The 23,300-nt window shown below is 49.8% G+C and overlaps 1 protein-coding gene across 1 annotated transcript in view; it reads right to left on the bottom strand.

Moving 5' to 3' along the window:
* Window positions 1-2,641: 2,641 nt before the first annotated feature.
* LOC140425875 (collagen alpha-4(VI) chain-like) overlaps window positions 2,642-23,300 on the bottom strand; it is a 285,411-nt gene continuing 264,752 nt past the window's right edge. Inside the window, exons 8-9 of the mRNA XM_072510256.1 lie at window positions 10,849-11,409; window positions 2,642-3,431 (exon numbers count right to left, since the gene is read on the bottom strand). Of these exons, the coding sequence (XP_072366357.1) occupies window positions 2,851-3,431; window positions 10,849-11,409 (1,142 nt within the window). The 3' untranslated portion in view covers window positions 2,642-2,850. The remainder of the gene's footprint in view (window positions 3,432-10,848; window positions 11,410-23,300) is intronic.

Genomic DNA, 23,300 nt, shown 5'->3' with positions numbered 1-23,300 from the left:
TGGCCACTGCTTTTAGCAAGAGTTTGAATACTTCTTACTGTTATCTTCTAAAAATACATGTTTAATGGTTAATAATGATTACTGGACATACTTTCTATGATTAGTCTCAATCCTCGATAAACTAACTTACGTAGAATGATTCTAATGTTATCCTAGCTATCTGGTTTTAAGGGGTCTCATCACAGTACCCCCCCCCCCCCCCCCCTTCAGATGACTTCCCCACCCCATGCCAACTGAGGTTTTCAAGTGGGCACCGCCACTGGTGGGGGTGGGGGAGGGGGGAGGTCTTCCCTCTTCCAAAGGCACTCCATTGAGAGCCAGCCATGCGCTTGTGCTGACACCCCTTCCCCACGCTAGCCCAAGCTTGAGATTCTCTTCCTGCCGTAAGTGGTCTGTTTCCCTCAGTGATCCTGGACCTCAGGTGAGTGCCTTACCAGTGGCAGCAACCACCTCTACAGTGGCAGTGCCAAGCAATGAAGAGCAGCTAGCCTCTGACTGGCTGGCCCTTCTTGGTAGGTGACACTTCTGGGGTTCTTGACCCTGGGGAAGGCCGACAGCTTCACAGTCAAGTGCCTGATTGATACTAATGCCACTGGCTTTCCTGAAAAGAGGACGCAGGCTCTCACCAGCAGGGTAAGACCCCCATTGGCCACATTAAATTCCGCATGATGCATTTTCCCAGCATTTTCTATTTTTTGTTCAGATTTGCAGACTGCAAATATTTTCCTTTTAAATTATATTTCAGGTCAGTTATGAATGCATTTTGAAACCATTTCGACTCATCTAATTTTTAAAGATTTGTTCATGGGACACTGACGAGGCCAGCATTTATCACCCATCCCTGATTGCCCTTGAGAAGGTGATGGTAAGCTGCCTTCTTGAACTGCTGCAGTCCATGTGGTGTAGGTAGACCCACAGTGCTGTTAGGAAGGGAATACCATGTTTTTGATCCAACAGCAGTGAAGAAACGCGATATATTTCCAAGGCAGGGTGGTGTGTGCCTTGTAAAGGTACTAGAAGCTGGTGGTGTGCCCATGTATCTGCTAACCTTGCCATTTTAGATGCTCTTAAGCGGAATTTGCTTAGCAAGTTTGGAAGGTGCTGTTTAACGAGTCTTGGTGAGTTCCAGCATTGCATCTTGCAGATGGTACCTGCGGCTGCCAATGTGCGTCAGTGTGGAGGGAGCAAATGTTTGTGGCTGGGTCGGCAATAATGCAGGCTGCTTTGTCCTGGATGGTGTCAAGCTTCTTGAGTGCTGTTGGAGCGACACACATCCAGGCAAATGGATGGCATTCCATAACTTGTGCCTTTTAGATGATGGACAGGCTTTGGACAGTTACCCACCACAGGATTCCAAGCCTCTGACCTGCTCTGGTGGTCACAGTATTAATATAGCTATTCTAGTTCAGTTTCAGGTCAACGGTAACCCCCAGGATGTTGATGGTCGGGGATTCAGCGATGGAAATACCATTGAATGTCAAGGGGAGATGGTTAGATTCTCTCCTGTTAGAGACAGTCATTGCCTGACACTTGTGTGGCATGAATATTACTTGCCACTTGTCAGCCTAAACCTGGATATTGTCCAGGTCTTGCTACTTTTGGACATGGACTACTTCAGTGTCTGAGTCGTCGCGAATGGTGGTTAACATTGTGCATCATCCCCACTTATGGTGGAAGAAAGATGAAGCAGCTGAAGATGATTGGACCTAGGACACTATCCTGAGGAACTCCTACAGCGATGTCCTTGAACTGAAATCATTGACCTGCAACAACCACAACCTGCTTTCATTTAGGGGCTGGTTTAGCACACTGGGCTAAATTGCTGGCTTTTAAAGCAAACCAAGGCAGGCCAGCAGCACGGTTCAAGTCCCGTACCAGCCTCCCCGAACAGGCGCCGGAATGTGTTGACTAGGGGCTTTTCACAGTAACTTCATTTGAAGCCTACTTGTGACAATAAGCGATTTTCATTTCATTTTCATTTCATTTCATTTACTCAAACCAGTGGAGAGTTTTGCCTGATTCCCAATGACTCCAGTTTAGTTAGGGTTCCTTGATGCCACACTTTGTCATATACTGTCTTGATGTCAAGGGCAGGCACTCTCACCTCACCTCTGAAGTTCAGCTGTTTTGTCCATCTTGGAACAAAGACTATAATGAGGTGAAGAGCTGAATGACCCTTGCGATATCCAAACTACACATCAGTAAGAGAGTTATTTCTATGCAGATACCATTTAATAGCATTGTTGATGACCCCACCATTATTTCACCGATGATGGAGAATAAACTGATGGGCAGGTATTGGCCGGGTTGATTTTGTCCTGCTTTTTGTGTACAGGATTAACCCCGGTAATTTCCACATTGCCGGATTGATGCCAGTGTTGTAGCTGCACTGGAACAGCTTGGCTAGGGACGTGGCAAGATCTGGAGCACAAGTCTTCAGTACTGTCGCTGGAAAACTGACAGGGCCCATAGCCTCTACACTATCCAGTACCTTCAGCTGTTTCTTGAATTGGCTGAAGACTGGTATATTTGCTGCTTGGGAACTTCAAAGGAGGTCTGCATGTGGTAATTTAGCTGAACATTTGGAAAATCACTGCACATTTAAAAGCTCATTCAATAAAATGATTTCTCCCAAAGATCATTCAGTATTTTAGTGTTTAATACAGATTTGAATAATTTCTGAAATGTTTCGCAGAATCTGTGCATCAGTTTCAGTTTTCATTTAAAATTAAGTTTACATTGAGCTTTTAGCACGGTAACCTGGAATATGCATGCAAAGGTATGAATATGGTTTATGTTCCACGGTTCTTTGACAGATATATTTCTTTTTGGAAACAACTACTCATGCGATTAAGTTTCAGCACACAGCACATGAGTAACTGTACTGGATAAATGGTACAGAAAACCAAACCCCAGAGCAGGTAGGTAATTATCGTTTGATCCTGTAATGTCCACAAGTTCTCGTTTGTTGGCACCTTTTACACCAATGGCATAGACACCAACACCATTGTTTCTGAAGGCTTCGGCTATGGGCGGTATGTCTTTTGAATCCGTGACTGGTCCGTTAGTAACGAGAATAATGAACTGTGGCACCTTGGGGTTGCTTTGCGGTCGACCACCGTTTTCTGCAGATAGAAGTTTCTTTGCTTCTTTCAGAGCCTTTGCTGTGTACCGAGATCCACCTGTCGTCTTCCTAAGCCCAAAAACTGCATTTCTGATTTCAGCTTTGCTTGTGAATTGATCGAGCTGGAATATCGTCTGTGTATTGTTTCCATACACAATGGCACCAAACCGAACGTTACCCGTGTCAACTTCAGAATGATTCACTACTGCCATTATAAAATCCCTCATACTCTTAAACTGGACTGCAGTTATGCTGTCTGAACCGTCCATGACGAATACAATGTCTGCAACTTTGATTCTCTTGCATCCTGTTTAAAAATAATCAACAATATATAATCAAACAAAGGCAAGTAGAAACGAAAGGAAGCACAAATATTCAAAATCTGAAATCAAAGCACGCTGATAAAATCTATAATAGACCTGGCAGCTTCTGAAAACAGAGAAGACAAGTTAATGCTTCAGATTGAAAACTGGAAGTTAAAGAGCCCCTTTCATAAGTCTGATAAAATGAGAGAGCAGAAAGGAACAACATCAAAAAGTCAAGATAAAAGTATGGGGGTTTCAATCACAAAGATATCAATGAATTTACTAGAAAGAAGAATAGACTTTTAGACCCACTAACTGGTTTTTTGTCATATTCATTTCTTTATATTTGAATAATGTTCTTCCTATTTTATCATGCTGTTTCATTTAGGGATTTCACATTCACAGTTTGACAAAGGGTCTGAAGCACTAATTTAACTTTTCCCTTCACAGAAGATATTTAATTTTGGTCACTGTACCTCAGAGGGGATATATTGGCTTTGAAGGGCATGCAGTCTAGGGAGGTTAGCAGGATTAAATTAAGAGGACAGCTTGTATTCCCTTCAGTATAGATGATTGTGGCCCAGGTATTTGCCATGATGGAAAGCACCTTCGTCATGCCATAAATAAAAACTGCCCAGAAATCACAAGACCCCACCCCTAAACATAGCAATTTCCATTTTCACAGGACTGGGGGCATTTTGCGCGCGCAGTTTTATAGAGACCATTTTAATCATCAACCGCTTTTATTGAACTGGGATTTGGTGGGCCAGGAGTACGAACCCCGAAGTGTGCATTTTAAATCAGGTAAGAGCACAGCTGAACTTTACAGATTATTTTGGATCGCCAGGTTAGCCCTTTGGAGAGGTGACGTATCCCTTTGGATTTGGATCTGGGGCACTTTTGGCGAGTTCAGGTGCTCTTTTGAATTGTTAATAGTAAGCATAAATATGTGTAAAAAGTACATACCGTCAATTTCATTGGAATTGTCAATAGACTATATAAATCCAGTGTCAAAACTGTTAGAAGCACAGGTCTGTCAACGAGACCTGTCAAAGCGAGCTTTCAAAACTGTCAAAGGGATCTGTCAAAACTGTCCTTCCCTTTAAATCCTTCGGAGAAAAATGCTTGGAGTGTAAAGAAAAATCATTGCCTGCTATTTCACACTGTGTGCTGGCATAGACCTGATTGTTTCCAGTACTGGATTAGTGCTGGCTGATTGATTTCATAGCCATCCATTATCACAGCAGGGTCCCTGGCAATTCACAGTTTGATTGATAATTACAAATGGTTATGGACTCATTGACATGGGATTGTGAATACCAATGCGTGTTATAAGGGATTGTGCACTTGAATTACATGTTTGTTATCAGGCTTTCTATAGTTGAAGGAACATAAACATAACAAATGGATTTTTATGAACAAGAGTGCCCTTTTCAGTATCGTGAAGTCTGCAATGCACACTTGGAATCTAATTTATGCAACTTAATTTTATCTCACCTCTGCATGGGTCCTGAAGTCTGCCTGATAATGAATACTAAGTGAGTTTGCATGGTAGGTGTAAGGGCAAAACAGATGCAGCATTTTGGATACTGTTGAGGGAAATAGCCTCTCAAGAAAAGGCAGCAACAGCCAAATTTGTTGCACCACGATTGGTTCTGCTGCAGAGGGAAGGAGTAAAAAGTGTGGGAATGCAATAGTTACTGGGGATTTGATGGTAAGGGGAATAGATAGGCGTTTCTGTGGCCGCAAAGGAGACTCCAGGATGGTATGTTGCCTCCCTGGTGCTAGGGTCAAGGATGTCTCGGAGTGGTTACAGGACGTTCTGGAGGAGGAGGGTGAACAGCCAGTGGGCATGGTGCATATAGGTAACAAAGACATAGGTAAAAAAAAAGGGATGAATTCCTGAAAGCAGAATATAGGGAGTTAGGAAGAAAGTTGAGAAGTTGGACCTCAAAGGTAGTATCTCATGATTACTACCAGTGCCACATGCTAGTCAGAGTAGAAATAATAGGATTTATTGGATGAATACGTGGCTGAAGAGATGGTGTGAGGGGAGGGCTTCAGATTACTGGGGCATTGGGACCGGTTCTGTGGGAGGTGGGACCTGCACAAAGTGGACAGGTTACACCTGGACAGGACCGGGACTCATGTCCTGGGAGAGGGGGTGGGTACTTGCTCGAGTGGTTAAGGAGGATTTCAACTAATATGGCAGGGAGATGGGGATCTATGTAATAATTCAGAGCAGGGTGAATCAAGAACAAGAGAAAAAGACAAAAAGGAGAATAAGAAATGTGATAGGCAGAGAAATCAAGGGACTGTATCAGATAATGACATTGTAAAAAACAGTAGGGATGGGACAAGAAACGTTAAATGGACTAGTCTTAAGCTTTTGTACCTGAACGTGTGGAGCATTCTAAACAAAATTGATGAATTAATTTTGCAGATAGATGTAAAGGGATATGATATAGTTGGGATTATGGAGACATGGCTCCAAGGTGACCAAGGGTGGGAACTAAACATTGAGGGCTATTCAATTTTTAGGAAGATCAGACAGAAAGAAAAGGATGGTGAAGTTTCATTTTTGATTGAAGAAAATATTGATACAATACTGAGGAAAGATATCAGTACAGATGATGTGGAATCTGTCTGGGTGGAGTTAAGAAACATCAAGGGGAAATTAACATTTGTAGGGGGGCTATACAGACCACCAAATGCAGTGGGAATGTTGGGAATAGCATTAGACCAGAAATTAGAGTAGCACGTGATAAAGGAATATTTGTGATTATGGTGACTTTAATCTGCAAATAGCTTGGGTGACTCAAATTAGTCACAGTACAATAGAGGAGGAATTTCTGGAGTGTATGCAACGACATAGGCAAAACAAGGAACTATAATATTAATCTTTATTAGTGTCACAAGTAGGCTTACATTAACACTGCAATGAAGTTACTGTGAAAATCCCCTAGTCGCCACACTCCAGTGCCTGATCGGGTACACTGAGGGAGAATTCAGAATGCCCAATTCACCTAACAAGCACGTCTTTTGGGATTTGTGGGAGGAAACCAGAGCACCCGGTTTCCAGTGAGACCAGTGAGCCTAAAGTTGGTGGTAGGGAAGTTGCTGGAGTCCATTATCAAGGGGTTCATAGCACAACATTTGGAAAGCAGTGGTGTAATCAGACAATCAGCATGGATTTAAGAAAGGAAAATCATGCTTGACAAATCGACTAGAATTTTTTGAAGATGTAACTAGTAGAGTTGACCAGGGAGGACCGGTGGATGTGGTTTATTTAGACTTTGAGAAGGCTTTCGACAAGGTCTCACATAGCAAATTAATATGTCAAGTTAAAGTACATGGGATTATGCACGGGTAGTGTCTTGAGATGGATAGACAGCTGATTAGCAGACAGGAATGAAAAAGTTGGAATAAGTGAATCTTTTTCTGATTGGCATGCAGTGACTAGTGGGGTACCTCAGGGATCTGTGCTCGGACCCCAACTGTTCACATTATATATTAATGATTTGGACAAGTGAACTAAATGTATTATCTCCAAATTTGCAGATGATACAAAGTTGGGTGGGAGGGTGAGCTGTGAGGAGGATGCAGAGTTGCTTCAGCAGGATTTGGACAAGCTGAGTGAGTGAGTATATGCATGGCAGATGCAGTATAATATGGATAAATGTGAGGTTATCCACTTTTGTTGCAAAATTAGGAAGGCAGATTATTATTTGAATGGGTGTAAATTGAGAGAGGTGGATACTCAGTGAGACTTTGGTGTCCTAATGCATCAGTCAGTGAAAATAAGCGCGCAGGTACAGCAGGCAGTAAAGAAGGCAAATGGTATGTTGGTCTTCATTGAGCAAGAATTTGAGTATAGGAATAGAGATGTTTTACTGCAATTGTGTAGGGCATGGGTGAGACACAACTGGAGTATTGTGTGTGCAGTGTTGGTGCCTTATCTGAAGAAGGATGTTCTTGCTATGGAGGGAGTGCAGCGAAGGTTTACCAGGCTGATTCGTGGGATGCAGGACTGTCATTTGAGGAGAGACTAAGTTGATTAGGATTATATTCATTGGAGTTTAGCAGAGTGAGAGGGGATCTCATAAAAACTTACAAAATTCTAACAGGATTAGACAGGGTAGATTGAGGAAGAATATGCCCGATGGTGGGGGCTTCCAGAATTATGGGTCACAATTTGAGGCTAAGGGGTAAACCTTTTAGGATTGAGGTGAGGAAAACTTTCTTCACCCAGAGAGTGGTGAATCTGTGGAATTTGCTACCACAGAAAGTGGTTGCAGCCAAATGTTGTGTAATTTCTGGAAGGTTTTAGATATAGCTCTTGGAGCTAAAGAGATCGTGGGATATGGATGGAAGGCAATCAGGGTATTGAACCTGATGATCAGCCATGATTGTAATGAATCGCGGAGCAGGCTCGATGGGACGAAAGTCCTCCTCCTGCTTCTATTTTCTATGTTTCAAAGGGTCGAGGCATGGGTTGCCATAAGTTGGCACTACGTTGACATCAGAGCTACTAATGGTCAGGGGGATATTGAAGCAGCATAGGCTGGAATAGGGGTAATAAAGTGTCCTAGAGTGGGTGGAGGGGAATAGGTTGGCATGGAGTGTATAAGAAGCCAGACATCAAGGGCACTGAGTATATCATATCGGAGACACCCAAGAGGCCCAACACCACAAATGACCTCAAGGATACTTCAGTGCAGAATTTTCTACATTCTTTGCAGAGGCAGCGAACCCAGTTCCGATCCAAGAAGAAGATAACCTTCTTCAGTCGGACCAGCAGGATTAACAAATACCTGAGTGTGACCAGGACGCTTCAAGGCTCATAACTGCATCAACAGTGTCCTAGTGAATTAATCGCAAAAAGTTGGTTTACAGGTGCTACAGATTATTAAGAAGGCGAATGGAGTTTTGTCCTTCATTGCTAGAGGGATGGAGTTTAAGACTAGGGCGGTTATGCTGAAACTGGATAAGGTGGTAGTGAGGCCACACCTGGAGTATTGTGTTCAGTTTTGGTCTCCTTACCTGAGAAGGGACATACTGGCGCTGGAGGGAGTGCAGAGGAGATTCACTAGGTTAATCCCAGAGTTGAGGGGATGTATTACGAGGAGAGGTTAAGTAGACTGGGACTGTACTCGTTGTAATTTAGAAGGATGCAGGGGGATATTATAGAAACATATCAAATTATGAAGGGAATAGATAGGATAAATGTGGGCAGGTTGTTTCCACTGGCGGGTGAAAGCAGAACGAGAGGGCATTGCCTCAAAATGAGGGATGTAGATTTAGGACTGAGTTTAGGAGGAACGTCTTCACCCAAAGGGTTGTTAATCTATGGAATTCCCTGCCCAGTGAAGCAGTTGAGACTCCTTCATTAAATGTTTTCAAGATAAAGATAGGGCGGGCGGGTAAGTGGAGCTGAGTCCACAAAAGATCAGCCATGAACTCACTGAATGGCGGAGCAGGCTTGAAGGGCCAGGTGGCCTACTCCCGCTCCTAGTTCTTATGTTCTTATGTTCTTAACACTGATCTATCCACCAGATCTGATTGCCTTTGGTGAAAAGAAGATGTCTAATAATAAATTGGAGGAAAGAAATAAAGAGATGGAAAATAAGATCATCTAGTCACAGGAGAAAATTCCACAGCTGGGATAAGAAAAATATACAGTCCTATATGAGGATTTGGTAAAAGAGTGAGAACATTGGGATGAGAAAGGAATTTTAAGGAATTGAAACGAAAAATACGACACCAATCAAACCTACAGAAGGGCAATGAACCACTTCAGGAGAAAGGACCAAAATAATAAAAGTGAATTTTAAACGTCAAGAAACACTATAAATTTTCAGGAACCAGTTTCTAAGCGCAGTCATCACTCTAAGGGCACAGCATGGCAGATGACATTGCCAAAATGAACTAGCTTCAATTCCATAAACAAAGGGAGAGATGATACCCCACACAGAGAAAGGATTAAACTCATGACATCTGACAAGGAAAGCAAACTGTTAATGAGGAGAAATACAACAGTAAGGAGCACAAGAGGAGGACCAAACATGAAAGTTTAAACGAATGTAACAGCAAGTACTGCAACGTCCACCCAGGTCAGACCAAATAAGTTAAGCCTACCACCCTCCAAACTTCAATGGGCGGCCCGGTAGCACATTGGTTAGCACTGTTGCTTCACAGCTCCGGAGACCGGGGTTCAATTCCCGGCTTGGGTCACTGTCTGTGTGGAGTCTGCACGTTCTCCTCGTGTCTGTGTGGGTTTCCTCCGGGTGCTCCGGTTTCCTCCCACAAACCCGAAAGACGTGATTGTTAGGTGAATTGGACATTCTGAATTCTTCCTCAGTTTACCCGAACAGGCGCCGTGGTGTGGAGACTAGGAGATTTTCACAATAACTTTATTGCAGTGTTAATGTAAGCCTACTTGTGACACTAATAAAGATTATTATTTTTAAAATAGCACAGTTAAAGAGAATTGTGAAACCTCAGGACATTGAACCTTTAAAGTCAGGGACCTGGGCAGGGGTGGGGTGGGTAAGCGACAGCATGTAAATATGAATGTAAAACTATTTGAATAATGAATTGAGGGGGGGGTGTAATATTAGGATGTCCAAGACTGTCAGGGTTGATGTGGGACTGGGAATAATGATGATGTAAAGGGAGGCAGGTGACTGCAGTCGGGTAGTAGTTTAGTAATAGTCTGTTGGAAGTCTGCATGGAGATAGCTCATGGCTGGGACTGAATTCTGTATAAATGTATATAGTTATTTTTGATAATAAAGTTATTTTTCAGGCATGCAAGCTTCTAGAACTCATGAGACATACAACAACTCTCTCATTTTTCATTATCTGAAATGATGGAGACGATTCCCCATGTGGAGGTATACTTTGACCAGAAAGGTTTCTGGTTCTACCTAACTTGATTGGACGGCGGGAGTTACAATTGGTTCAGTACCTCCAGCAGAAGGGGGATAAAAATACTATCAAGATTCAAGGTCAAAGAGAAGTGTGAATCACTGAAGAATGGTTGAGAACAGTGTGCCGCTCAGGGGCAATGTCTTCTACAGTCAAATACCTTGCCTGTTTAACATGTGAGGGGTGGCTGCTGGGCTAATGTACGGCAGACTCTAGCATTAAAAGGAACTCAACGATTATCACCATCTTCAGTAGAAGAGGAGTGAAAAGCAGTCATAAACTTAAGTAATGCAGGGGAGTCTGCTTTTCTGAATCTGGACAGATGCTGATTAACCAGGCTGCCTGTGGAAATGCAGACTGGAACATTTTCTTTCCAACAAACCATCCCTAATTTTCCAAAATTCATTGCAGTGGGTGAGACTTCAACCACCAGCACGTACTTGGAATCATTCTAATAGTTTACAAGTAATTTCGAAAATGGTAAACTCACCTGCAAATGGATTGCACACGTCAAGTGAAATCAATTCTTCCAAGCTCATTAGGGCGTCATAGCCGTCTATGTTATAAATGTTTGCTTCAGATCCCGAAATCATCACAAGCTGATCGTTATTAGCAGCGCCAATACCGATGGCAAAAACATTAACCCCTCTATCTCTGATGGCTCTGGCAGCTTCAGACACATGATCGCCTGACTCTCCATCTGTAATCAGTATGAGGTATTGTTGTATTCCAGGCCGGCCCCCTTTTGAGCTATCAAAGTAGTCGATTGTAAAGTTCAGTGCTTGGCCAGTATTTGTACCCCCACCTAACTGCTGAATCTGATGAACAGCTTTCAGTAGTTTTGCTTTGTCATCATATTGATCAAGCTGGAATGCCAAATGTGGCTTAGTGCTGAACTGTATGACGCCAATTTGGACTCCGCTTTCGGCAACCTCAGTTTTGTTGATTAAGGCTTCTGCAAAATGTCTTACTTTTACAAAGTCTGAAGGCTGTATACTACTTGATCCATCGATTAGGAAAATGACGTCCACCACTTCTGGATTACTGCAGGCTGCCGAAAAAAGAAACATAAGTATATTTGTTTGCAATGTCATCATTTGTGTCAGGAAGGAGAGATAGTTTTAAGTAATTTGTGTTTGTTTTGCTGAATGGGGAGGTGGTGGCATAGTGGTATTGTCACTGAACTAGTAATCCAGAAACCCAGGGTTCCGCGGGTGGATGTAGCTGTTACAAGGGGGCATAACTATAAGGTTCAGGGTGGGAGATATAGGAGGAATGTCCGAGGTAGGTTCTCTACTCAGAGAATGGTTAGGGTGTGGAATGGACTGCCTGCTGTGATAGTGGAGTCGGACACTTTAGAAACTTTCAAGCAGTTATTGGATAGGCACATGGAGCACACCAGAATGACAGGGAGTGGGATAGCTTGATCTTGGTTTCGGACAAGGCTCGGCACAACATCGAGGGCCGAAGGGCCTGTTCTGTGCTGTACTGTTTTATGTTCTATATTCTATGTTCTATGTTCTATATGTTCTATGCTCTGTCGTCCTGATTTTGAACCCCACCACGGCAAGGTGGTGAAATTTAAATTCTTTAAAGGTCTAATGACGATGATAATACCATTGCCGATTGTCGTAAAAACCCACTGGTTCTCTAATGTCAGGGAAGGAAATCAGCTGTCCTTACCCGGTCTGTCCTACATGTGACTCCAGATCCTCACAGCGATGCGGTTGACTCTTAACTGCGCCCTAGCCCCCGCCCTCTGAAATGGCTTAGCAAGCCACTCAATTCAGGGGCAATGAGGTTTGGGCAACAAATGCTGTCTCATCCAACAAATAAAAAAATTAATTAATATTAGAAATAAAGGTATAGATTTAAGTGACTTTAATTTAGTGTTTTTGTGTAAGGGTGAACACTTCATTTTGATTCATGTTAAACAATGCTGTTTGCATGTATGGGAGGTTTGGTTTAGATTCAAACTGTGTCAGTATTGTTATTAGAGAGTTTACAACAAAAATCAAACAGAAGAAGTGGGATGTTGCTTTGCCATTTGAAGCTGGAAAGACTTTTTGCATTTAATTAAGGCTGGACCCAAGGCAGTTGGAGGTAGGTAGCTGGCCGAGAAACAACTGTCCCAACTGTGCCAGAAGCAGAGAAGCAGAACAATGAAGTCATGGGAAGGAAGCAAGTCCCAGAAATTAATGAACAGATAGTTCGCGAAACCTAGGAATTACAAGAGATTTTACAGGAAAACTGAAGTCAAAAGAACAAAGGAACTGGAAATTGAAAAAGGTTCTGTTCATTGAAGTTAAAGCAAGGGGCAGAGAGAGAGAGAGAGTCTCCAGTTACAGACAACTGAAAAGTACAGACCTGATGGAGTTGGCTCGCGAGAAGCCCGGGGCGGGTTCTCCCCTGCCCGGCAGGGCTGGGATTCCCGGCGGGATGGAGTGGCGTGAACCACTCCGGGGTCGGGCCGCCCCAAAGGTGCGGATTCTTCCGCACCTTTCAGAGCTAGGCCCGCCCCGGAGTGGTTGGCGCCCCGCCGGCTGTAGTGGAAGGCCTTTGGCGACACACCAGCTGGGGCCGAAGCGACTCCGCCGGCCGGCGGGAGTCCGCGCATGCGTGGGAGCATCAGTGGCTGCTGATGTCCAACCCGCGCATGCGCAGGGTGGGTGTCACCTACACGTCGGCCATCGTGGAGACCCACACGGCCGACGCGTAGTAAAAGAGTGCCCCCAAGGCACAGGCCCGCCCACGGATCCCCCCAAGGACCACGGAGCCCGCTCGCGCCACCAGGTCCCGCCGGTAAGGGACCTGGTTCAATTCACACCGGCGGGTCCGGCATAGCAGCAGCGGGACTTCGAATCGCTGGGGGTGGCCCGGCCACCGGCGCGGCGCGATTCCCACTCCCGCTGAATCTCCAGTGCTGGAGACTTCCACGGCGGGATTCACGCCGTCCCCGGCGATTCTCCGACCCGGCGGGGGGTGGTCGGAGAATCCCGCCCCAGATTTCTGAAATAATCCTAAGGTTGGTGATATCTTCATGCAGCCTGTGAAGCAATAGTGATCTATTGTTGTGGCTGTGTCCCTCGAGATCGTGTGGAAGATGGAAAGCACATGACAATTCAAAATAGAAAATACTCAAAGGAGATTTCGCAGTCTGTCAATTGCTTCTTGCTGGAAAGAACAGCTGAGGGAAAACATTCTTTGGAAGAAAGATTCTAAGGCATGTCTTTTCAAGAGTGAAGTTTGTGAAACACTTGTGTGGAAGTCAGAGTCCATTGAGGTCAGTTGGCTCACAGTGTAAGAAACATCTGGGGGGAATTGAGAAGCACATAGGTTCGATTAGGTGTCATCTGCCATTTGATTTCAGAGTGGACTGTGAAGAGCAGTCAGGGATTCCAGTGAAGACTCAATGCAGAAACACTTTCCCTTGAGGAGAAATTGGCTCAGGTAGACTGGGAGCAAAGACTTTCGGGTTGGACAATCGAGGAACAATGGAGGACTTTTAAAGTGATTTTTCACAGTGCTCAGCAAACATATACACCAGTGAAAAGGAAGGACTGCAGGAAATGTGATAATCAGCCATGGATATCTAAGGAAATAAAGGAGGGTATCAAATGGAAAGAAAATGCATACAAAGTGACAAAGATTGGTGGGAAACTAGAGAATTGGGAAATTTTTAAAGGTCAGCAGAAAGCCACGAAAAAGGCTATAAAGAAAAGTAAGATAGATTATGAGAGTAAACTAGCTCAGAATATAAAAACAGTTAACAAAGGTTTCTACAAATATATAAAATGAAAAAGAGTGGCTATGGTGAACATTAGTCGTTTAGAAGACAAGAAAGGGGGTTTAATAATGGGAAATGAAGAAATGGCTGAGGCATTGAACAGGTATTTGGTATCAGTCTTCACAGTGGAAGACACAAATAGCATGGCAAAAATTGATGGCAAGTAGACTATGGCAGATGAGGACCTAAAAACGATCATTATCACAAAGGAGGTAGTGTTGGGCAAGCTAATGGGGCTTAAGGTAGACATGTCTTTTGGCCCTGATGGAATACATCCCAAAAGAGATGGGAGGGAGAAATAGCAAATGCACGCGTGGTAATTTACCAAAATTCGCTGGACTCCGCAGTTTCAGCAGATTGGAAAACAGCAAAAGTGACACCATTGATTAAAAAGGGAGGTAGATAAAAGGTGAGATCTATAGTATGGTTAGCTTAACTTCTGTAGTTGGGAAATGCTTGAGTCTATCATCAAGGAAGAAATAACAAGACATTTGGATAGAAATTATCCCACTTGGCAGGCGCGCATAGCTTCATGAAAGGCAGGTCATGTTTAACTAATTTATTGGACTACTTTGAGGAAATTGCGAGCATGGTGGGCAACGGGGAACAAGTCAATGTGGTGTATCTGGAATTCCAGAAGACATTCAACAAGGTGCCGCACAAAAGGCTGAGCAACCTGGGTGTCGTTGTGTATGAATAGCAAAAAGTTGTTTTGCAGCAGGTAATTAAGAAAGCAAATGGAATGTTGTCCTTTATAGCTAGACGGATGGAGTTGAAAAACAGGGAGGTTATGTTGCAGCTGCATATGTACTGGGTAGTGTTTTGGGCTTCTTACTCGAGAAAGGATGTGATTTGTTATGTTGCAGGTGTAACATAAGCGGCTTCCTTGTGGTGCACTTGACAAAGGAAGGTTCAGACGTGGAGATAACTTCAACACGTTTATTAAACTATTTACACTTCTATTACTCAGGTTCGACACTACTGCTAATCCTACTATAGCTACCCAGACTGACAAACCAGTTGCTGCAATCCACGTGGTGGGTCTAATATTGAATCAACCCTGTGTCTGTACTCACTGACTTTCTCCACTGGAAAGAGGTAGATCATATGTGTGGTGTCCTTTATATATGGGTTGGTGTAATGCCCCTCTGTGGTCGTGTCACCTCCTTATGTATCGTGAATGTCCATTGGTCGTGAATCAGAGTCGGCGTTTGGTTGCTCCCCATCTGGCGTTGTGTCTGTTTTAACTGAGTCAGTGTTGGTTTGTTGATGCTTCTGGTCCGAATTCTTAGCAAGTTCACTGGAGTCAGGTGAGATTTCTTGAAGCTGCACGTCTGGAGTTGGAACATGCAGGAATGCATTGACTTGTGGTTCGAGCGAATGAGGGTGGAAGTATCATGGTGTCACCGGAGTCACCAGTGGTCTCACAGTGATCGTCGAGTGCCTCTGTACACACTAGCTGAGGTCTGTCACTTTGCACATCTTGCATGGGAAGTGGAATGCTGTTGTCACTCGTCTCACATGCCGTGGGTAGAGCCTCAGTAGCTGCTTGTTGTTCACTTGGGTTGGGTAAATTGTCAGAGTCTTCATCTGGTAGCGCAAGCAATGTGGGTGGACTGTCATTGTCTTGCTGTTGTCCTTCATTTGGGCTTGGACTGTCATGATCGCTTTGTTCTTCACTGTAGCATGATAGACCGTCATGGTCGTCCTGCTGTGCACTGGAGCATGGTAGACTGTCATAGTCTTCTTGCTGTTTACTTGAGCATGGTAGAATTGCATCGTCTGCCGCTAGTTAGTCAGAGGAGGTTGCTAGACCCTCATGGTCCTGTTCCTGCAAGGACTGCGCATCGGAGTCTTGTGTTGCTTCTATCGTGGAGGCTGTCCACGAGCTCGCTGTGGAGGCTTGTGACACTGGAGTCACTTCTTGTTTATGCAAGGACTGCGGCGTGGAGTCTTGCGTGTCTTCTTTTGTAGAGTCGGGAACCCTGAGCGGTGCATGGACCACGCTCTGTGTGGCAGCAGGCCGCTCTCTGTGGGCTTGTACCGCTCTCTGTCTCTTGGTTTCAGGCTTCAGCATCATCCTGCACTCACGAGTCGGGATGTCGTAGATGCTGGGCTGAAGATCCTCAAATCCGAAGAACCAATCTGCATCTGCGTCGGATTCAGTACGGGGGTCGCCATTTCTAATGAAAAAACCTTTGTCCGAGTCGTAGTCTTCTAGGACCATCTCAACACTGTTTGCGCGGAGCTGGCATTGGACTCGCGAGGTCCAGAGAAAATGTAAAGGTCGGTTTCGAAGTATTTAAGGTCGGAATCATCAGTTTGGGCGTAGGTAACTGCTGTTGCAGGGTTCTTCATAGGTTAATTTCATTTCCTGGTTCAATTTGAGGCATTGTGCTGTCATTCCGGGTGAAGGAAGCTTTTACAGCTTTAAAAGATATTTTCTTTGATTCGGGACGTTTCCCCTTTAAATGGGAGTGGTCCCGGGCCTCTGACATCATGACGCATGTGACGTAGCGCATAGGAAGCGATTACGCACGCGCAGATCGCTGTTCCTTTACATTGGGCCTTTTTCGTGATTGCGCATGCGCGGCTTCTCGTTCTGTGCGCTTCTCGCGCAACTGCGCAAGTGCAGTCCCTATAGAAAGATGGCCGCCGACCAAAATTGTTCTCTGCTCCGGGATTTCGGCCTTGAGGTGAGTACTGGCGCTTCTCTTACCTTTTTTTGCTGGTTAGAGTGTGTTTTCCTCACAGTATTTGCTGAATTTGTCCAGGACTGCCTGGAAGTCGCTCCTGTTTTGCCCCTTGGAGAACTTGAATTTTTTAAAGATTGCTTCTGCTCTGGCACCGGCGATGGTGAGGAGAAGCTCTGTTTTTTCAGGATCGGCCACTTCTTCTAGTTTGGCCGCCACCAGGAACATTTCAAACTTTTGCCGGAATGCCCGCCAGTTTTCGCGGAGATCGCCGTGGCACTGAAGCTGCTGCGGAACCCGGATCTCGAACATCTTGCCTGGGTATCGTTGCTGGTTGTCACTGTACGCTGAGGTATGGCTATCTGGATTGAAACAGTTCACTTCTGGTACCATGATTTGTTATGTTGTAGGTGTAACATAAGCGGCTTCCTTGTAGTGCACTTGACAAAGGAAGGTTCAGACGCGGAGACAACTTCAACATGTTTATTAAACTATTTACACTTCTATTACTTGGGTTTGACACTACTGCTAATCCTACTATAGCTACCCAGACTGACTAACCAGTTGCTGCAATCCACATGGTGGGTGTAATATTGAATCAACCCTGTGTCTGTACTCACTGACTTTCTCCACTGGAAAGAGACAAATCATGGGCGTAATTCTCCGACCCCCCAGAGGGTCGGAGAATGGCCGTTGGCCGCCGTGAATGCTGCCCCCGCCGGTTGCCGAAGTCTCCGAAGGGAGAAAAGTCGGCGGGGCGTTAATGGCGCCGCTGCCGTCGGAAAATGGCACGGGTCTGCGCAAGGCAGCCGATTTTCGGCCTGCCGATATTCTCCCTTCCGGATGGGCCGAAGTCCCGTCGACGTGATGACCGTTCACGTCGACGTAAATTAAACCTTTTCATCGGCGTGACCCTGTGCTCCAGGTTCATGCCGACCAGCGTGGAGGTGAGTGACGGCCTGGGGGGTTGGCTCTGGGCAGGCGATGGCGTGGCCGCAGTCTGAATGTGTGGGGAGAGGTGTGTCTCGGGTTGTGTGTGTGTGTGTGCGGCGGGGGGGGTTAGAGTGGGCTGGGCTCCGGGGGAGTGCCGGGAGGGGGGTCCGTGCCGGGGAGGAGGTTGGGGTCCGTGCCGGGGAGGAGGTTGGGGGGGTTCCGTGCTTGGGAGGTGGATGGGGGGGTCCGTGCCGGGGAGGGGGATGGGGGTCCGTGCCGGGGAGGGGGATGGGGGGTCCGTGCCGGGGAGGAGGTTGGGGTCCGTGCCGGGGAGGAGGTTGGGGGGGGTCCGTGCCGGGGAGGGGTATGGGGGGGTCCGTGCCGGGGAGGGGGATGGGGGGTCCGTGCCGGGGATGGGGATGGGGGGTCCGTGCCGGGGACGGGGAGGGGGATGGGGGTCTGTGCCGGGGAGGGGGAAGGGGGTTCCGTGCCGGGGAGGGGGATGGGGGGTCCGTGCCGGGGAGGGGGATGGGAAGTCCGTGCCGGGGAGGAGGTTGGGGGGGGTCCGTGCCGGGGAGGGGGATGGGGGGGTCCGTGCCGGGGAGGGGGATGGGGGGGTCCGTGCCGGGGAGGGGGATGGGGGGGTCCGTGCCGGGGAGGGGGCTGGGGGGGGTCCGTGCCGGAGAGGGGGCTGGGGGGGGTCCGTGCCGGGGAGGAGGTTGGGGGGGGTCCGTGCCAGGGAGGAGGTTGGGGGGGGTCCGTGCCGGGGAGGAGGTTGGGGGGGGTCCGTGCCAGGGAGGAGGTTGGGGTCCGTGCCGGGGAGGAGGTTGGGGGGGGTCCGTGCCGGGGAGGGGGATGGGGTGGTCCGTGCCGGGGAGGGGGATGGGGAGTCCGTGCCGGGGAGGGGGATTGGGGGTCCGTGCCGGGGAGGAGGTTGGGATCCGTGCCGGGGAGGAGGTTGGGGGTGGTCCGTGCCGGGGAGTGGGATGGGGGGCTCCGTGCCGGGGAGGGAGATGGGGGGATCCGTGCCGGGGAGGGGGATTGGGGGGTCCGTGCGGGGAGGGGGATGGGGGGGTCCGTGCCGGGGAGGGGGATGGGGGGTCCGTGCTGGGAGGGGGATGGGGGGGCCCGTGCCGGTGAGGGGGATGCGAGGGCAAGTGAGTTGGTCCACCTGGCCAGGTCCCAGCCTCCAACAGTTGGACCCATGCGGTCCATGCCACCTGGCTGGGGGAGGAGGGGATATGGACAATGATGACATGTCATCGTTCCCCTCACCCCCACCAGGCCGTTATGTTTTCCGATCATCCAGCGATGTTGGCCGCCGTGGCGGCAGCCGCTAATGTCTATGTTGCCCTGGATGAGGAGGTGGAGGAGGAGGAGGAGCGTGCCAGAGAGGCGGCGCAGGCTGCCGCAGAGGGACAGGCGGCAGCCGTCCAGGCTGGAGGGACACCTGACCGACAGGGGGAGGAGGACGTCGCGGCCCCATGGCAACGGAGGCACCCGAGGGCGCCCCGTGTGTACCGGCCCCGGCAGTCATACCAGGACCTCACGGACCGGGAATGCAGGAGGAGACTCCGGATGAGGTGGGAAACCGTGGCACACATCTGCCACCTGCTGGCACACCTGTCACCGCGTGGCACTGACGGGGGACACCCTCTCCCCGTGTCCGTCAAGGTTACGGTGGCCCTGAACTTTTATGCAACGGGGTCATTCCAGGCACCGAGTGGGGACCTGTCCGGCATATCGCAGACATCGGTGTACCGGTGCATCCGGGCAGTGACAGATGCCCTATATGCCATGGCGCACCACTACGTCCGCTTGCCTGTGGACCGGGCCAGCCACGGGCCGTGGGCTTCTCTGCCGTGGCCGGGTTCCCCATGGTCCAGGGCGCGATTGATGGGATGCACGTCGCCGTGCGGCCACCTGCAGATAACAGGGCCATGTACACCAATAGGAAGGGGACCTATTCGATGAACATACAGGTGGTCTGCGACCACCGCATGATGATCCTGCACGTCTGCGCCCGTTACCCAGGCAGTGTACACGACTCATATGTGTTGTCGCGGTCATCCATCCCCGGCATGTACGAGGGACGCCATCCCCGGCTGAGGGGCTGGTTGCTGGGCGACAGGGGCTACCCATTGCGATCGTGGCTGATGACGCCTATACGGAGGCCATGCAATGAGGCGGAGAACCGCTACAATGATGCCCATGTAGCGACAAGGGGAATGATAGAGAGGTGCTTTGGCGTGCTGAAGATGCGTTTCAGGTGCCTGGAACTCTCTGGGGGCGCCCTCCAGTATCGGTCAGATAGGGTCGGCCGCATCATTGTGGTGTGCTGCGTCCTTCACAACATAGCCCAGCAGAGGGGCGATGTGCCGCAGGCAGAGGAGGGCGGAGTGGAGGAGCAGCAGGAAGAGGCGCAGTCCTCCCCAGATGAGGGGTATGGGGGTAATGGTCAGGGCAGACGGGGTAGACACAGGCGGCTGGCTGTCCACCGTTACCGGCTGGCCCAGCGGGCACGGGACAGACTGATAGCCGCCCGCTTCACTGACTAGATGGGCGTGGGAATCGGGTGGTATGGCCACAGACCGCACACCATGGCAACAGCCGACCACCCACACCCCCCACCCATCCACCCACCCAGCACCCTCACCCCCCTCCCCAACCCCACCCACCCCACCCGCATGCACACCACACCCCCCCCATTGCCGATCCACCTGCGGCACAACGGGCTGGGCTCACACAGTTGCGGGTGGACGCGTGTCTATTGCAGGCCATGGAGGATGATGACAACCCGCCCTGCGGTGAGCTCCTGGCTCCACATCGTTGGACTATGTCTGACCCATGGCCACAGTACCACCATCCACCCGGACCATCCCTGCATGCGGCTGTGACACTGCAGTGCACGGTCCCGTCCTCTGCCCGGGGGGATGTTGATGGCGGCCCAGGGGGAACGGGGCAGACTCATCTGGGGCTGAGGTAACACCACCCCTCACACACACACTTGCGCTCAACGTACATGACACCCCCGCACGCTTTGGACAGAGCACAAAGGCAGCTTCTGTAGGTGTAACATTGACTTTAATAACCAAAGGAGTTCATGCACGTGTCCTAGCCCCTAAAACTCATCTGTGCCCTGCACCCGTGCCAACTTACTCAGTGTCTAATTGTTTGGCCTTACGGGCCCTTTGACTACGTCTACGTGGTTCCCCAGACGGTACAGCAGAACTGGAGGTGGACTCCTGTGATTCCTGCCCTCTGACACTGGATCCCTCTGGCGGCCGTTTCCTGGGGCGTCCTGGACTAGATGGGTCAGGCTGCGGCCCGGGCGACTGGGATGGCGAGCTGCCAGCCTGTCCTGCCCGTTGCCCACCCGATGCACCTGGGACGGGAGGGGGGGAGTCCGAGGTTTCGCGGTGTTCCGGGACCTCCCCTACAGGGGGAGCCGGGACGGACTACACCACCTCCTCCTCCCTCGGGGTGCCCGATGGCCCCCAGGCCTCTACATGGGTGGGGGATGCGAACGGACTGGCCATCCGACGCCCCCCCGACATCTGGCGTTGCCAGTCCTGGAGGCCCGTGCTGGTATCGACAGGGGTCTGCAGGTTTGCAACCATGGAGCCCAGGGGGTTGGCAAACTCTGTCTGTGACAGTGCGACTCCGGCTCGCACATGGCCACTGGCGCCGATGCCCTCAACGATGGCCTGCAGAGACTGGGCCATGGCCTGCAGAGACTGGGCCATGGCCTGCTGAGACTGGGCCATGGCCTGCAGAGACTGGGCCATGGCCTGCTGAGACTGGGCCATGGCCTGCAGAGACTGGGCCATGGCCTGCAGAGACTGGGCCATGGCCTGCTGAAACTGGGCTATGGTGTTGAGCGCCTCTGCCATCTGACGCTGGCACTGGCTCATGGCCTCCTGTGAGAGGGCAGCCATGTCCTGGGCCACAGACGCCGCCTGCACGGAAAGCCCCAGGCCTCGCAAACCGTTCCCCATGTCTGACACCGCCGCACCCATTGCCTCCACCGCGGACGCCACCTGTGCGGTGTCGGCCTGGGTGGCACGCATGACCGGCACCACTCCCAGCTCCTGGACGCGGGTGGACTCCACCTGCAACTGCAGCCGCCGCAAGCCGGCCGTCACCCTCTTCGCTCGTCTCCGGGACGGTGGTTGCATCGGATCTATGTGTGGGTGTGGTAACTCCAGGAACCCGGGATCCATCTGGGCGGCAGATGTTCACTTGGGCTGGGCTGCCCTCCGACCGCCCGGCCCCTCTGCTGCTCCTACCTCCACCTGCTGTACCGGGACGGCTGTGTTGTGCGCACCAGTGAGTGTACCAGACGCCTCATCACTAAAGTGCCCAACCGTGGTGAGTGTTTCTGCGATAGTGGAGGGTGTTGGTGACAGCAGTGGCGTTGTGTCGTGCTCTTCGTCCCACTCTGAGTCCATGGCACTTTGGGGTGGGGGTTCGTCTCCACCCATCCACTCTGAGTCACTGTCCGGTATTTCGTCTTCCTGGGTAGTGCTGTCCCGGGTAGGGGTGTCCTGGGCAGTGCTGTCCCGGGTAGTGGTGTCCCGGGTAGTGGTGTTCTGGGTAGTGGTGTCCTGGTTAGTGGTGTCCTGGGTAGTGGTGTCCTGGCTCAGATGTGACGGGGGCGTGTGGCTGCCCCCCTCGTCGCTGGGTGGTCGCTCCCGCATGTGACGGCGGTGTCGTCTCCCTGTTGCTCCAGGTCTCTCCGTCTCCCGTGGTGTGCGAGGGGCATCCTGCAGGCGTCGCATGCTGTTGGGTCCGGGTCTCTCTGTCTCCCGTGGCCTTCGAGGGGCATCCTGCGGGCGTCGCATGCTGGAGGGACCGGGTCTCTCTGTCTCCCATGGCCTCCGAGGGGCATCCTGCGGGCGGTCTGCATCTGCGGGGATGGGTGCCTGGACGTTTGGTCCTGCGATACACAATGAAGCATGCATGGTTAGACATCAGGCAGTGATCAGGTGATATGGGGGAGGGGGATATAGGGGAGGGGGGATATGGGGACGGGCTGTCGGTGGCTCACTTGCTAGTACCCCCCCGACCTCTGCATCAGCAACCTCCCGGTCCTCAGGTCCGCCAGCCAGTTCCAGGGTCCTTTCCTCGTGTTCGGTCAGTGGCCTCTCATCAGCGGGGCCTCCTCCAGTCCTCACATGCTCCCTATTGTTGTGTGCGCGCTTCTCCTGTGGGGGGGGGGGGGGCTGGTGGCAGGGGTAAAAGGCAACATTGTTAGGCAGGTATATGAATGCACGCCATCGGTTGCGCGTGCATTGCAGAGGTTAAGGTTAGGGCTGGATTCACTTGGGGATATGGGGAGGGGGGATATGGGGGATATGGGGGAGGGGGGATATGGTGGATATGGGGGAGGGGGGATATGGGGAGGGGGGATATGGGGAGGGGGGATATGGGGAGGGGGGATATGGGGGTGGGGGGATATTGGGGAGGGGGGATATGGGGGATATGGGGGAGGGGGGGATATGGAAAGGGATAAGTATACACCGCAGG

Source organism: Scyliorhinus torazame, chromosome 6 (genome assembly GCF_047496885.1).
Source record: "Scyliorhinus torazame isolate Kashiwa2021f chromosome 6, sScyTor2.1, whole genome shotgun sequence".
Classification (NCBI taxonomy): Eukaryota; Metazoa; Chordata; class Chondrichthyes; order Carcharhiniformes; family Scyliorhinidae; genus Scyliorhinus; species Scyliorhinus torazame.
Note: the sequence above shows the minus strand (reverse complement) of the source record. Positions and strands in the feature narration are given on the sequence as shown.